Raw genomic sequence first — 16,659 nt, 5'->3', positions numbered from 1 at the left:
ACCAACTTTTGACTTGCATAGTAACAATGCGTCGAATTGTTCACCATTGTTACATCTACCAAACTCTTATATTAATTGTTGTACTAGATGTCGAACTTCCAAATTTCAATTAATAAAACCCTGTAATACCATATTGTATATCTCGCCAATAAATTGTGTCCATTCAAATCCAAGCCAATGGCTTCAATGAGTGTAGAATAAAAAATTTACGCAAAAGATTTCATTAACTCTTCTCAGAGAAGTCTTGCGATTGAATCGTTATCAATCATTAAACTTAAAAGAAAAAATACATGCATAATACGAATTTGATTTCCTTGAACTACTTTCAGTTTATTTGTACTACATACAATATCATTTCTACTATAAATCTTATGAAGCATATGCGGGATTTGATGTAATTTGTAAGTATACGACATTTGCTGATTGATAATGTCGCTGACTCTTGTTGGTATTGACGATAGTTTTTGTATTCTTCGTGAACCTAGGTCGTTGGATTCTGACAACTCGACAAATCGGGAACGTTCAGGATGGATGTTCGGAATCCAACATATGTACACAGAGTTGACAATGGTATGGTTGATAGGAGTCTGGTATGCAATAATCAACTGTTTATTAATACGATTCTAACATACATTTAACACTCGTCCAATAAAATTTAATTACCTAGTTGAATTCAACAAAGTATTGGACAATGATATTGATTCGATAATAGATTGCTATCATAATTTTTCAGTATATAAGTATAGTTCTTTCTTTACAATAGATCTAGGATTTGAATGATTATCAAAAAAAAAATATTAACATACATATCAATCACAATCTTGCGCTAATTTTAATAATTTTCTTTAGTTATTCAATTCTATACATACGAAGTGACTCGGTCCAAATAAGGATACGAAATTAGACCTAAAGACAGCATGAACTCACTTTTTTTGCAAAATGGAAGCTTGCTGTGGGGATGTATTAGATTAAGCTAGGTACTCTCTATCGCGTTTATGTACTTCTTAGGTTTTGAAATAGAAAAAAGGTGTATACATTTTTCATGCAAAGCTATATCCTCATTTCTTGAAGTTCTTTGCAGTTGTATCTATTCTTATATTATAATAATGAACTAGAGAAAACTTTCAAAGTATGCCAGCTATTGAAGTTCCCCTAATTTAAAATCGTGAGAAAGATCAATGCAATGTTTAAGATGCGTAAGATCTGAGAAAATCAGCTTGCACACAATTTTATGGTACCCGCAGAATTGGGATGTAATCACAAGGGTAATCACAATTTTATACACTCAATTAGTTCAAGAATGTAATTGATAAAATCGGTATTGATTATTAGTTGACCTTCAAGGTTCTGAGACTAGATATAACATTCCACTTACGGTATTCAAACTTCCAATGAATTTATGTATATACAGACTTCAATATGACGCTTACCTACAATTGTAATTTTTTTATATGTGCGTAATTGAACACTCCCAAGTGATTAATATCGTATTGCGGTAACTATTGAAAATCTAGCAACATACGTTAGATATATATGTTAGATAAAAGTTGACGTTGTCAGGTATGAATTATTGTATAACAACTTTCGTATACGTTTGTTTGTGTATAAAATTCTAAATAAAGCAAAATTCATTGATTTAATCATTGTTCTAAAAATGGTATAAAGATATGAGAGTATAATTGTCATACTGAATTAGGTATATATAAAAAACTCATCCTTCCAGCTGCTTATTGATAGATTTCTAAGATCAAGGAAGTCATCGAATACTTTAGCAGCCTCATTGATTTTTTTGCAAACTTTTTTTCAATTCAATGACTTTAAATAGGCTGCATCAAATAAATCAAGTTCATTAGCTAGATAATTGGCTTTGTTACGGAGGACCTTTGCGTTAGTTGCTGCTTCCTCCAGAGTACGAAGAGTAGTTGCAATCGTTTTAAGTTCCACGTCCATTTCGGATGTCGCCTCATCCACCAAATGACACAGACGAGCGAATGTACTCGATAACTCTCTGCACAGTAATAAAACGATTCTTTAGAATTTGTATTTCCGTAAAAAATTATTTGCTATTATACTACATTTGGTACGTTTGACTTTGACTATTCTGAAATGAAAAATGTACAACCAGAAGAATCAGAAATCAATATGCTGAGTACACTATAAATTGATGTTCATCCTGGAAATTATCCAGTTGACATAAATAAGTGAAAGAAAGAACTTACTGTTGTACTTGGTGACTACAGTTGGCAGATGTTAAGTCAACAATTAATCTTAACTTTTTAGTTGCGTGGTTTACATATTGTTGCTTGAATGTTCTTTCTTTAGCTTTTTTTGTCCATGTTAACCTTTCGTATAGGTACAATGCTCCATAAACAGCACCAGTTACGGCTATGAGCCTCCACCCAACTGTTTTCAACATCTGGAATAGCATTTATTACGTCAATTCAAAATACAGAGTACTCTGAAATATTGTTAAAAAATCACCGTGGTCATTCAACACTTACAAAGCCAGCAACGAGTAACCCTCCCATAGTGCCCTGAGATGTTATTGAGGCAATTGCGACACGAGTTGCCAATGACCAGTCATCGCCTCTTGAGGGGATGCAAGTTGGACTTGTTACAAATTTCACCGAATCTATACTATCTGTAGGGGACATCAGTTGAGGTATCTATTGAAAATCAGAATAAAAGTTTTCAACATTATAATGTAATACACCATAGCTCAGACGGCGTGTAGAAGAAAGTGTCTTTGACTCACTGCTTGAGGATGATTAGAAATCGCTAGTTTTTGTCCTTGTTTTCCTGCAAATCTATTGATCAAAGCAGTGATTCCCCAAGAGAATCTAAACTCTAAATCCTCGTGGAAATCCGCGCAAAGATTGTCACAATTCAAGCGATACAAAATTTCAAATGGCTCTCGTCTCGGTAAAATATTAATCGACAATTGCTTTTTATTATCTGGTAGTAAACTAGCCATACGCTCAGTCATCTCACGTTGAGAATTTTCGATATTCAATGCTAACGCAGTGCTGAGTCTTGCACGTAGATTTGATCCTGCAATTACAAATGATATTTCAAAGTCAGTCGATATTGTATGGCACTTTACAGTGAAAAACATGAGGCTTAAGTAAAAATGGAGGCGAAGACTAACCTAATCCATTTTCAACGTGACTGTGAAGTTCTCTTTTATAAACATTTAGCACTAAAGGTTCTGGGTGAAATGGAACGCTAAACTCATCTACTAGTACAGCCAATCTTCTAATTTCTTCATTTAAAGCTTTCGAAACTCTTTGCTCAACGTCTTCAACCATACGGTGAATCTTGTCTTTCATTTCCTGGGTAAGCAGCATTAGTTGTTGTTCTGTGAAGTTCAATTTGTCATGTACTTCTTTCTTCACGGTCAACTGTGAAGAACGCATCTTTTGTGTTCGTTCAAGTATCTCATCTAGTGTCGATCGAATTTCCCTGAAATGAAGGTCATTTTAAGTTATATGCCGAGTTTAGTGTTCTTTCCATCTTTGGGGCTATACTTTACTGTCATTTTCTTGTAGCTCAACAAATTTTCTATGAAAAAAAAAAAAACGAGTGAAAATGATGATAACTCACATTGCAATATGTTTTCCTCGTTGGGAATGTTGCTCAAATTTAGTCTTCACCGCCGATTTTGAAATACATTCCTCAAACTTACGTTCAAAGTCTTGAAATTCGAAATAACGATTTTGGAAACCATCCGCCAGTGCTCCATCTGTGATTTTTCATTGACTATTTGGTATATGAAATTGCACTAACTTAGAACAACTTATGTTTATTAGTAAAGAACTTACTATGAGCAGGTTGACCTCTTTGTTCTTGTAGTCGCGCTTGAAGTGTTTCTTTAGCAGATATAAAGAAAACTCTTTCCTCGGCATCCTTGGGTGTATAAACCTTCAGTTCTTTGGAAAGGAAATCGACAGCTCGTTCTTGATGTTGTGCCCTGACCTGTAGAAAACAATTATGTGAACATGGCGACAGTTTAAATATTAATATCTGAGGTATAAGATGGTGACACAAATCAGATAAGAAAAATTCTGATAAGAAAGTTCCTGAAAATGTGCAAGTAAATGGCTACACCAGTAGAACTCTTTTGAGAAATAAAATAGAATTCAATTTGATTACATCTGAAGCAGTAATTTATTGGGAATTATAACCGTAATTTGCTGAGTAGTGAATCATTACTGCAATGGTGCGAAAAATCATACAGGAATGCACTGCAGCTGTGAAAATAAATTCTGGGAACAAAAAACTGAAAAATCGTTACAATTTGTAAAAATATAAATGATGTGACCAAATTCGTCTCATTTTTCGCGTAGGAAAGTGTTGGAAAAAAATTAACATGTCTCATAAAAAAAGTCACGAACAGAGTTTAATAGCATAAGGATTTTCAAATGTAACGAATATACCAAGAATAGAAAAATGTCTGATCCGGTAGCAATTAAAATCTAGAGACAACACAGACAGGGTATCGGAGAATCATTGCACGTATCTTGCATGCGTTAACCGTCATTTGGAAAAATGCTCTTTTTGTCTGTGGTCAGTGAATAATTTAACATTGTGCAAGCTTTTACCAAGTGATTACAGTTTTATATTAATGAAAGGCTTACCTCCCTTTGTTCATTGACCAGCTGAAGGAAAAATGAGACATTACTCCTTTTCAAACTGGGACTAACCAAAAGAAAAAGAATAATAACGACCTAGGGACCTGGTAATTTAGAACTAATTTAGAAAAAAACATCAATAATAAAAAATAGTGTTGTAACTTCCCTATATAGTATCTATCATGTTTTTGTTTGACATGAATCTCAACAAACCTGATGTAACAAGAATCATGACTGAAACATAGTTAGGTTTACCGTCATTATTAATGGAGTTGAAGTAGTTACCTGATCAAAGAATTCTGGTTCCGAAGCAGAGGCGTCCCAGCGATTGTTGAGGATGAAAATATTGGGCTTGGACAGCTTCGTAGAAACTTTATGGAAAAAATTTTTTTCCTAATTGTAAAGAAAAAAGAAAATGATAATTCACATTGATTTCTTTACAACAGTACATGTTTCAGAAACTTACAGTGACCATAAGAGTGGATTCTGCATTTGCGACTAAAACAAAGACATCTGCATCCAGACAATGCTTATCAATCCACTCATCGAGATTGGGTGTTACGTCGACACCAGGACTATCGACAAATACCACATCGTCTCTTAACAGTAGACATTTTTCTCTTGGCCAAAAAATTCGTACCAAATGACTTTCACACAATTTTTCTTTACACAACGCATGACCAAGCTGACCCACGGATTGTACGGGCTGTTTTTCTGTAGATCCTTCAGTGATCAGGTAGGATTCACCGTTGTCTGACCCTTCAACTTGAAGGAAACAATTTGTGGTATGTCCAATGCCACTTGGCAATATTTTATCTCGCAACATTGCATTTATGACCGTACTTTTTCCATTGCTGGTTCTATTAAGGAGTAAATTATCTCTTTGTTGATGATTATAGATTGGATGGTTGAAAAAAGATATTTTTTTGCAAGTGTGACATTTTTACCTAAGTAATATGTTATGCTTACCTTCCGAAAAAAGCAACTTTCATATGATCTCGTTTAAGCACATCTCGTATTGCGTGTACTTTATAGACATAGGATTCAATTGTTTCTGCTTCTTGTGTATTAACGATATCACGATCATCTCTTAAGGCTGCGGAATGATTGAGTTGAGTCTACAAGTATCGATGAAAACCTTAAACTTTATAATCTCATTTAAAACTTACAATGCATGAATCCGACGGCATCTTGAACGTAGTCATCTATCTCTACGAAGATATCGTTGATTTTCTTTTTAGCCTTGACAAAGATCTGCAGAGGAGAATTATCAGTTCTGAGGTCGTTCGATCGGTGCTGACCATCTCCCCCAATCATGGATATCGTACGATTGATATAAGCAGCCATTTTTGCTTATATTTTGTTGGACAACGATTTAATCAGCAAAGTAAGGGTAACACAGTGCATATACAAAGCAGACGGGATTTTCAGATGCAGTGCACACAGCATGCAGGAACAACTGAAAACAATAAAATAGCAGAACAATAAACTGGCTAATAAAGGATCACGTACTAGATACATATACCATTACTGCTTTTCAGCACAAATCATTATCACATGTATGTCTGTATCCATCGTTTCAATAATTATTACTACGTTTTTAAACAGTAATAAGGAAAAACCTAACTCGACAAATTGAAATGTTTCTTAAACACGTGAATATTGCATAGATCAATCTGAGTAAGAGAAGCAGACGTACTTAATGCTAATTAGTGCTAAGTGAAAAAATTGATAATATAACTAAAATCGGACTACCATCTAAGAATAGCGACAATATATTGAGACGAGATACTACATAAATCAATGCAATAAAATCTTGATAGGATGAACAAGAATAATACTAACGCATTAATAAAAATAAGAAAATAAAGCTACCACAGAATGTCAATGGTGCTGCTACAAATCAGACTAGAATGCTAAAATTCTGGACTAAATTGCTTGAAAAATAAATACTTCAGTTTTATTAAAAGGTTGAAACCTGTTTATTCCGATGCATCAGTATGCTTTTCTCTGTGGAAAAAAATTTTGTTGATTGAAGAGATTCTTAAATATAGTTAATTTATACTACATAAGCTTTGTAATTTTTATTAGGTAAGAAGTTTTAAGTAATGTAGATGAAAGCTGGGAAAATCGAGGTTGTAGAGCTTGTCTCATGATACGCACTGTTCTTGCAATTGCGCAGTTCTGTACAACACATAGGTCGCAAAATGTGAAATGCGTTTTTGGGCGAGATTGTGAATGATGTAAAAGCGAACCTAACCTAACCTAGCCTAACAAGGTCAGAAAAAAACGAATATTATGATTGAAAATACGGAACTGACAACGTACAAGATTCGCAATGTTCCAAGTACTGGTTTATTAATCTCGACGAAACTTAGTGAATTGACATTACGCTTACAATAAACTGAGTTAACTCGTTAAGTCCACAATAAGCACACACCACTAAAGGTGACTACAAGCCATCAACGAAAGAACAGGCGACTGCAAACAAGTCGCTCACTGACATGTGTGCCAACAGTAGTCAAATTTCGATCTAAATCTTTTAGCAATCTGACCTTTGACTCATTTTTTAAGCACGGTTTGCGGAAGCTGCACCGCCGGACTTAATCTTTCCGTTTAACCTCCCACTTTCTAGATGCATATCTCTCAGCATCTTCAATCAGGTTCAATCTCCGAGATGATCTCTAATTAAGAAGGGGAAAAGAAAGATCTGAATTATGCGAGGTTGCCAATGACCGTCGGTGAGTGAACTTGGAGCTCGTCGTGTCACCTGCACGCACCTGTTACGTCACAGAAGGGTATATATTGATATACATAGATATATTTCGTTGGATTTAATCATTATTAACGTCTATTGTTGTCAAGCTGTTTGATTACAATAATCTACGAACGCGGTGTTCTGAATTGTTGTCGAGATACGATCTCACCACCAGATGATCATTCACCGGTTCAACTCAAACAATGAAAAATCTACCGTTCTTACATTTGCGTAAATTGTCGCAGGTATAACCAGAGATGAGTAAGGAGATCTCCAACGCTAGGCTTTTCGTGATACCAGCTAGGTTGGAGCGTCGACGTGACACCTAGGCGGCCACGCACCGAAGGTGGTCCACAATCGTGTATATATGTATAGATATACTCGGTCGCTCGAACAAGTGGTTGCCAATCGCATCCTTGTCCCCGCTCGCACAGATGTTTCCAGGAATGCAAGAATTGGGATTTTTTTGTTTCAATTATGAATGTCAGCGAATAAAAGTATCTCCAGATTTGATAAATTTTGAACCAAAATAATTAACCATTCCCAGCCCGAATACTTTTTTTTTTTTTTTTAATAAAATTTTTTTATTGATATGAAAATATTTGACGCCTGGTGTTCTCGAATATTTGTACACGTAGGCTATGGAAAAATATACGAAGCCAGCTCGATAACATTTATGCAAAATATGCAATGGGCAAGTGGTTGGAGGAAATTTTTTTTTTCTCGAACTGAATCTTCCAGAGAACCGTCAGTGAATTCCAAGCAAGCTCCATAAACATACCGAGCAACGCGCGATCACGGACGTAGCTGTGGTGTGGGTGGGATTTCCTTAATTATTTTTTCCCTAATCCTGAGGATATTTCCTATCTGAGACCACTGTCAATAGGCGAGATTCCGGAAATCATAAAATTACCTTTTTTTCTAATTAAAAAGAAAATCACATAAGGCCACTAAGAGCTCGAAATGAAAATCTGAAAAAATTAGAGATGTTTTTTTATATTCGAAGCCATTAACGTAAAAAATCCGTTTAACGACCATCCTAATAGATATACATTGTATATGGGGCATTCCGCGTCAAATTTGCAACCCATGTACCTCACCCTCTTCGATTTTGATAATTCTTTAGTATGATGTTGCAACCACGGTTTCAATCGACTTGAAACAGTGTCGGAATTTTTTGCAGATTTCTTTAGCCACCACTGAAATTGAAAAAAATTGTAAAACCAATTCCGCAAAAGCTTCTTTTACAATTCTAAAAAATTCACACTGATTTTATCCCAATTTCTTGCATTCCTGGAAACATCTGTGCGAGCGGGGACAAGGATGCGATTGGCAACCACTTGCTCGAGCGACCGAGTATATCTATATATACACGATTGTGGGGCCACCTTCGGTGCGTGGCCACCTAGGTGTCACGTCGACGCTCCAACCTAGCTGGTATCACGAAAAGACGAGCGTTGGAGATCTCCCTACTCATCTCTGGTGTTACAAACATTTCTTTTCGCAATGAACGAAGAGGACCGTAAAAAATTAAGAAAAAATTTGGGCAAACTAGTTGAGGAAATAGATTGGCGTGAAATATTTCCATTGCTACTGCAACACAAAATTTATGGCGAAAACTATAAAAAGATTCAGAAGTGGCAGGTAAGAATGCGACACAAGATACGTATGCTATTCTCCTTTTGCATATCACATTAATAATTTTACCCTGTGTATTATCCACTTCTCTCTCTTTTGTTTCCAATTACACCATGTATCTTCTGAGAGAAAGCACTGAAATATGTTTTTATTTTTTGCTTGAATGATTCATCTGTAGGAACGTTTCCATGCATCTCGTTCCATTTACATTTATACTGAAAATCTACAGTATACGTCACTTGGACTATACCATTTTCAGTACTGACAGTACTTTCAGTCAATTTCCGAACACGCCGTTAGTCTATGATTTGTCTACTTGTTAAATGTATTATTTCTGTGTATTTCTAATGCTTAGAAACGCTTGGATGACATGGATAATAATCGCGAAATATATTTGACTATAGAGTCACGTGGTCCTAGAGCATTCGACAGTTTTGTTCAATGTTTACGAGAAGTAAATCGCAATGATTTAGCAAATTTATTAAAACCAAATGAAGTTGACAATAAAAGTGAAGAAACAATTCCAGAAATTAATAGGAATATTGTTGACCCTCTGAATAACCAAGTAATCCGAAACGAATTTTTTGAGTAAGTACAACTTGGAATAAAGAGTGGAGTATATGAAATGTATCAGGAAAAACATTACCCTTATGATATTATACATAATTATTTCCATTTTCTCTACTGGCATAGGGAAGATGACTATTATAGGAAGCTTCAACATGTCGAAGAACCTCTAAGAATTCGTGTGAAGAAATCAACTAAGTTAATGGAGACAAAAAATGATAATATTTTGAATTATGCCATGTTTAGTAACCCTCGTGGCTTGGTCTTGATTATCAATAACACATTGTTCACTGAAGGAGCCAAGGAAAGGGCTGCTGCCAAACACGATGAGGACAATTTAAAAGAATTGTTTGAACAAATGGGTTTTCAAGTTATAGTTCGGCAAAACTTGACACGAGAGGTAAGTTACTAACATTATCAGATTAGTACATATTTGATATTTGTAGTAAGAATGGGTAGTAAAGACGTAATTAAATGAAAATGTTCCTGAATAAAATAGTTCGTACTTGACCAAGAATGATTCAATGTAAACTCGTAGAATAACATTAAGAACTTCAACCTCAATCAAAGTGATTATGTTACTGATTACACCATGGAGTATTTATTAAGGACATTCATTTAAGGACTTCATTCCTTTTATCTCTGAAATCTTATATTTTTTACTGCATAATTTTTCCCATTCATGTTTTGAATTAAACATTAAAATTGCAGAAAATGCTAGAAGAAATTTCAGCATTCGCCATGAGACTAGACTTACGTCATGTTCATTCAATGTTTCTTATAATTATGAGCCACGGTAATGAACATGTCGAAGACCATCGTTCGGAAAGTGTAGTATGCGGAACAGACAATAAAATGATAACTGCATTTGAGATTTTTGAATTTTTCACTACACGAGCATGTCCAAACATGTCTAAAAAACCAAAAATTTTCATTTTTCAGACTTGCAGGTATTTATTTTACTTGAAAATGATTCTATTACTTTAAATAATACTTAATTAACTAATGGTTATAATACAATCATGCTTGGATTTTTTACAAACAATGTTCAAGGAACAGTGACATACTTCTCATGCATGTATAAATGAAATATGATTTTCTTGTACTCACAATCAATATTTTTCAGGGGGCAAAAAGAACAGCGCATGGTGGAATCGGACGAAGTAGGCATCAGCAGACATGAAATAGATACGAGTCAGATGACACCAGAAAATCCATCTGCACAACCGATAGGATCCCGAGAATATTCGGATATGCTTGTTGCTTTTTCTACTTTGCCTGGCTTTGCGTCTTACCGGGATACGCTAAATGGAAGCTGGTTCATCCAGGCCTTTTGTGAAGTCGTGATGAACCATGCCCATGATACAGACTTGCTCAGATTGTTTCAAATAGTAGGTGTTGCTGAATTTCTTCATTTCTAGTTATATCGGTTCGATATTAAGACTGTCCTAAGAGACACAAGCTAGTGCGCCAAGTATGAGGTATAGTAATGTTCGAAAAATGCATTCACCAGGCAGCAATAGTCAGACACTTGAAACTATGTACAGTATGCACATAACTTCTGCTAAAGTATTGGACAAACCTGGTAACAGGAATACTAATTCCTCCACTCTTGTAACTGACTAACACTGCCTTTCTTGACTCGTACTTGTATTAATCCCACGTACATTGACATGCATAGTGGACAATAATTGCCCTATGCTAGCAACGGAATTTCAGTAGCTGCTCGAACTACAGACTCCATTCTAATTAATTATTTTTTCTTCGCAGACTGACGAAAGACTTGGCTACATGCATGCTGCTGGTAAAGAAGTGCAAACGCCAAATACTGCTATGTACGGATTCACAAAAAAATGCTACTTGAATCCTGGATATTTTAAGACTTCGACTGATACATAATACTCCAACAGGGTTTGAATAGTTCATTTCAATATTGTTATTGCTGCATTATAATTACTAATTATTGATACCTGTGATCACAGTATTCTAATCATTGTTATTGAGGTTTAAAAAATGCATTTATAATCTAATTTACAGTCTAGTGCTGCATCCCGTCAAAAGAGTGATAAATGAATGTGAAGTAGAAAGTTGATTTAACCAGTTCCATGCAAAAAATCGATCAAAGTTTCTCTTCATATTAGGCATTCGTCAAGTTAGGTGGAATCGAAAGAATTTTTAAGCCTCGACTTTGATTAATTATTGTATGTTATGTTTGGTACAATTGTGCGCTTACACACGTTAATCAATATGTACGTTGATCAACATGGTATGCTTGTCTGTTTCAACTTAGTTTTAATATGAGGTTAAACGAGTAAGATCTACATATATTTCAGTATTTCAATGAAATACTTGATTATTAAAAACTGATTTCTATCAGAAATATCAAAATTGTGATAGAAGTTCATTACCATTGCGATTGTCGCTCATACTTTATAAAAATTCGTGAGTTATTCAGAGATTAAGAAAACAATATTATTGCTGCTTACTGTTATCAGTTCGTGTAACAGCTTCACGATTAAAATGAAACATCTTAAAAGATCAAGACGACCGTCTTTGGTCTGTGCATAGTACTGTCACACAGCACAGTTCACCGATCTGTATACTACATAGCAGAATTTATATTTGTTACTATAGAATTTTTATATAATTTATACATACATGTATAAAATATTATCCACATGGATATACTATATACACATAAATATATATATATATATATATATATATATATATATATATATGTATATGGGGCATTCCATGTCAAATCTGCCTGGGTCTAACCTTTGACCTCTTTGATTTACCTCGCCATCATTTACATGATTGTCTTGAATCTCGAAGGCACCAAGTTTCAACTTCCCGTTTCTCTGTTTTAAGAGAATAAAGGAAGTTATTGTAATCACTTCGAAAATAAAGAGCTCAGTTTTCATTACATCTCGACGATTTAAGGTCCACAGACTCACCTCCGACTATTTTCGGATGGACGTCCGTGTGTGTATGTATGTACGTAAATGATCAATTTTTCTGTCCGACGAACAAGTTATCGAATTTTAGTGAATTTGGTCTCAATCAACGCGACTTTTCCAAACTTAGAACTGTTTAAATTTTAGCTTTGATTGGATCAGTACTTTTCAAATTATTTGAATAAAAAAATAACGAATAATTAAATAAAAATGATATTATTTAGAGAATGGATGAACAGAGTTTGATAAAAATTGGTATTACATTTTAGGCATTCTTTGGCGAGCTGCTGGTATAGGTATCAAAATAAACCGAAGTCCGGTTAACGACACACAATATTGTTCTAGTACACTTTGGTTGCTTTACCAGTGGCTCGCAAAAAAAATGCATTTTATGGTCACTGGTCATGAATCTAAGGTCAGTTTCGAAAAAACTCTACTTTTTAGCTGCAGGTCAAACATGGGAGTCCAAACCCCAGAACTTGTCTGATTTTCATGTACGGTACCTCAGGGTTTTTTCAGTTACTTACCACGAATTTGACATTGTGCTTCCAAAGTTCGAATAAGATAATGACATTATTATTATTATTACTATTGTTATTGTTATTATTTCAGTTCGAAACGAATTTGCAAACGGAAAGTTTAAAGTTGGGTCATAATCAGCCCAAATCTGCTTGTTATTTTCGAAATATTTCGAATCAATTTCGAATAGCTACAGTTTTTGAAAACGACCATATTGATCGATACAATTAAAAAATCTCAAATAATTCTGACAAATCATGTGCCATATTAAATGTTTTGAGCCTTGAACTGGAGTGAGCTGGCATTCCCTTCATATTTTCTTTGAGCTTTTTTCAACAGAAATAATTTAAATGGTGGTTATGCCAACATTTTCAGATGCAGCACCAGATTTTTGAGAATTTTTTCAGATATTCCCAAACTAATTAATTATTTGCAATTTTTACGTCTTGAGGAATAAAAATCTCTTCGGAAAAATATTTGAAAATTCTTAAAAATCCAGTGTTACATATAAAAATGAGCAATCACTCGTAGTAAATTGACTCTTGCTTTTTACTTTTGAAAATGTATCTTTCGAAAGAAGCTCGAAAAAATATGAAGAGGACACCGGCATACTCCGGCTTGAGGGTGAAAAGTTCTGACATATGAAACAGGATTTTTCAGAATTGTTTCAGATTTTTTCAATATGTTGATAAAAACGGTCGTTTCAAAAATTGTAGCTGAATTAATTCAATTGGAAAAATTTTGAGAAAAAAATGTGGTGCCTTGAGTTGAAACAATCATATAGAAAATCGTGAGGGAAATCGAAGAGATCAACGGGCAGATCGAGGTTCATTTGACGTGGAATACTCCATATATATCTTAAATATATCGTAACAGGTTTGCCTGTCCACTAACATTCCAAAAATCTGTTTTTATAAAGTTCCTTCCGTGTCAGGTAGATTGACATTAATCAATTTCTCGTAAAATAATCCTGCTATTGTTGGAGAGTGCGTTCTGGTTAGACAGGGCTAAATAAATATAGTGCCCATTTTTCATCTTTTTAACTCTGCGAGATAGGCTTTTAAGTTATATTTTGCAAATTATTCAATTATTGATTCACATAATCATTTATCAGCCCTAACTAACCAGAACACACTTCCTAAAATCAGTATAGACACATGAAAAGAAATTTCAAATCGAATCAACGTTTTACAAAAGAGTGAGATGAATCCTTATAAGAACTCTTAAATTGGCTACGTGACACCACATAACACCTTCAGAAGTAATCCAAATCGTAGATACGTATGAAATGACCTGGATACCTCCAAAATATATAAATATCACATAATGTGATTAAACTTTGATTCATTTCAGCATTCATAAACAGTATAAAACGTTGCAATTATGGCCATGTAAGAGAGTTTTATTGATATTCCCCTAAATAATGAATTTCGAATTATAGTTATAATACTCTTCCAGTATGCAGTAAAACTGTATATTGATGAAAATATATGTAAATCAAATAAATTTTTTTACCAAGGAGTTAAAAATATAGTTTTTTTCCCATCAAACCAATCCTGAGGTTTCTTCAGAACTTGTACGTACAGATCCTTACTAAACTTCTTTATATGCTCTTGAGAAATTGCAGAATCGAAAATGATAGTAGAAAACTCATTAAATATTTATTTTGAGACCACTGTCAATTTTCATTTTGAATGTATAATGCTAATGGACAAAAGCACAGAATTTTTGCTGAAATTGCATAGAAGTTGTACAATATTCATTAAAAGTTGAATTATGAGGTGAATTGAAAAATATGTTAATGCTCGGTAGAAATGAAGTTTTTGATATTACTTTCTGTAACATTGTTCTGTTTTGTTATCGCCAAATATTCCTCTATGACTTCTTCTGATTGGATTGTGTTGAAAAAAGTCTTTTTACTTTGATGGATGTAACAAGTATCATCAAATTTAAAATAAAGCCCAAGCACTATGTTCAATGCTGATGTGTCGTACGCGTGACAACCGGAGTAACGATACTGGGGCTTTTTATTGAATCTACAGCCAGCTGATTGAGCACCTAGAAGATGGAAAGAACGTGTTTAATTGCACTGAAAAATCAGACATTAACTTCTGCACCACAAAGAATCATTTATATAATACAGACCTATGGGGCATATGCAGTCCCTTGTTAAAGCACACTGTACCCATGGTAACATCACATTTTCCCTTATTTTTCTGGTGTTACTAATAACTAAGTACGAAGCCCTTATCAAAGGTAGGAAAAAGAAGCTTTCAGCAGAGGCATGAAAATACTCGTACATCTTTGGATGGGTCAAGGAACTTGTTGCGTGTTTTGTTGGCCATGTGAGAAACCCATATTTTGGAAACAAATACGCTGATATCTCGGACGAATTCAAACGCACATTTGAATCCATGTAAAATATATTTCCAAGTGTATTTAGGGCTGTCTAGAAATAAGACGAATAAGTTAATTAACATTGAAAATAAAGAAAGGTTCACGGAATTAAGAGGGTAAAATATTTTCACCTGTATAACCAAAGGCCTGTAAACGTGCAATCTATCGTCTTCTGTATGAGCGGGGTAAGGGCTCAAATCAAACTGGACTACGCTACACTTGCTGCTGTTGCAAGTTGACTTAGCATTCAGTAATACCTCATCATTCAGTCCAACACTGTATATCACGATATTGTAATTTGGCAAAAAGTGGGTAACATTTTTGACGAAACCATATATTTGCTGCTCGCTACCAGGACGCAGCAGTGTAACAATGGTTACGTTTTGACTGGGCACAATTGGAGTAGTGTTGATTTCATGGTCCAAGCCAAGCAATACAAGATACTTCGAATCAGTAACCAGCCGTTTTTCTTCCACATCTTTCAAGTTTTCCTGGGATTAATAAAATCATGTTTGAATATAATGAACAAACGATTGAATCACAGTTACTGTTTACAATGATATTCATTAAAACTTACCAGGCTATCGCAATTTTTGCCTACCTGAAAACTTCGTAGTTGTTTGTGTGTTTCGGTGACTAAAGTTTGTATCGATGGTCGCTGATTACTGAGAGCGACGAAAAGAATACTACTGCCGACAATGCAAATGAGAAAGAAGAGTAGACCTTTGGTCCGCATCTCTCATTGTCAATTAGGTATACATATATCAGTTTATAAGTTTATCTCTTGGTTCAGTCGTACGTTCGCTTAATGTTTAGGTTCATTTTTATGCGAGTCGCTTTACAGACGCATATATTGCACATAGTACATACAACACGTAGCATTACTTAATTAACTATTAACGACAGTTTGAATAAACTGTTACATTGTGGATTTTTTAGTATCCTTCGATCTTTAATCCAGCGACGCTGAAGCACCTTTGGTACTCATGTCACTCAGAGGAAACGTCAGTTCGGCACCTAAGCCGTTCCTAAGCCTTTGCACACAAGCAATCGGCTATCCAGTAGTATCACTGATATATATATACACTATATATCAGTGAGTAGTATATACACATATGTGTGTCAGTGGTGGCCAATCATAAAGCACCATTTCGGCCCGAGAATCGCGCGACCATGCTGCTGAAATAAA

At 34.7% G+C, this 16,659-nt stretch overlaps 3 protein-coding genes and 1 long non-coding RNA gene across 11 annotated transcripts; 2 read left to right on the top strand and 2 right to left on the bottom strand.

Annotated features, from left to right (window-relative positions):
- Positions 1-593: 593 nt before the first annotated feature.
- Positions 594-7,719, bottom strand: LOC124297454 (transmembrane GTPase Marf). 7 transcript variants are annotated; one of them, XM_046748515.1, is made up of 14 exons: positions 6,960-7,094; positions 6,610-6,641; positions 5,801-5,983; positions 5,601-5,727; positions 5,098-5,491; positions 4,917-5,024; positions 4,638-4,658; positions 3,822-3,975; positions 3,604-3,742; positions 3,149-3,462; positions 2,756-3,051; positions 2,502-2,666; positions 2,220-2,416; positions 594-2,008 (listed from the first exon to the last, which is right to left on the bottom strand). In XM_046748515.1, the coding sequence occupies exons 3-14, from the start codon at positions 5,976-5,978 to the stop codon at positions 1,804-1,806; spliced, it is 2,298 nt and encodes a 765-aa protein (XP_046604471.1). In that variant the 5' UTR covers positions 5,979-5,983; positions 6,610-6,641; positions 6,960-7,094; the 3' UTR covers positions 594-1,803. The 7 variants fall into 7 exon arrangements, with proteins under 7 accessions (XP_046604471.1, XP_046604468.1, XP_046604470.1 ...); XM_046748512.1 differs by having other exon boundaries at positions 5,801-6,090; positions 6,960-7,093; XM_046748514.1 differs by lacking the exons at positions 6,610-6,641; positions 6,960-7,094 and adding an exon at positions 7,615-7,719 and having other exon boundaries at positions 5,801-6,090.
- Positions 7,291-7,906, top strand: LOC124297455 (uncharacterized). Its single transcript, XR_006906614.1, has 2 exons — positions 7,291-7,429; positions 7,635-7,906. It is a non-coding gene; the product is annotated as an uncharacterized LOC124297455 (long non-coding RNA).
- A 753-nt stretch (positions 7,907-8,659) lies between these two features.
- On the top strand, positions 8,660-12,523 carry LOC124299010 (caspase Dronc). 2 transcript variants are annotated; one of them, XM_046751811.1, is made up of 6 exons: positions 8,660-9,033; positions 9,383-9,615; positions 9,715-9,994; positions 10,306-10,544; positions 10,721-10,985; positions 11,365-12,523. In XM_046751811.1, the coding sequence occupies exons 1-6, from the start codon at positions 8,896-8,898 to the stop codon at positions 11,491-11,493; spliced, it is 1,284 nt and encodes a 427-aa protein (XP_046607767.1). In that variant the 5' UTR covers positions 8,660-8,895; the 3' UTR covers positions 11,494-12,523. The 2 variants fall into 2 exon arrangements, with proteins under 2 accessions (XP_046607767.1, XP_046607769.1); XM_046751813.1 differs by having other exon boundaries at positions 8,661-9,033; positions 9,721-9,994.
- Positions 12,524-13,077: 554 nt separating this feature from the next.
- On the bottom strand, positions 13,078-16,526 carry LOC124299011 (uncharacterized). The gene is made up of 4 exons (XM_046751814.1): positions 16,072-16,526; positions 15,602-15,961; positions 15,219-15,522; positions 13,078-15,131 (listed from the first exon to the last, which is right to left on the bottom strand). Exons 1-4 carry the CDS (start codon positions 16,204-16,206, stop codon positions 14,872-14,874), a joined length of 1,059 nt encoding a protein of 352 aa, XP_046607770.1. The 5' UTR covers positions 16,207-16,526; the 3' UTR covers positions 13,078-14,871.
- Positions 16,527-16,659: the final 133 nt, after the last annotated feature.

The sequence above is a fragment of the Neodiprion virginianus genome, chromosome 2 (assembly GCF_021901495.1).
Source record: "Neodiprion virginianus isolate iyNeoVirg1 chromosome 2, iyNeoVirg1.1, whole genome shotgun sequence".
NCBI classification, from domain to species: domain Eukaryota; kingdom Metazoa; phylum Arthropoda; class Insecta; order Hymenoptera; family Diprionidae; genus Neodiprion; species Neodiprion virginianus.
This window is presented reverse-complemented; position numbering and strand designations above follow the sequence as displayed.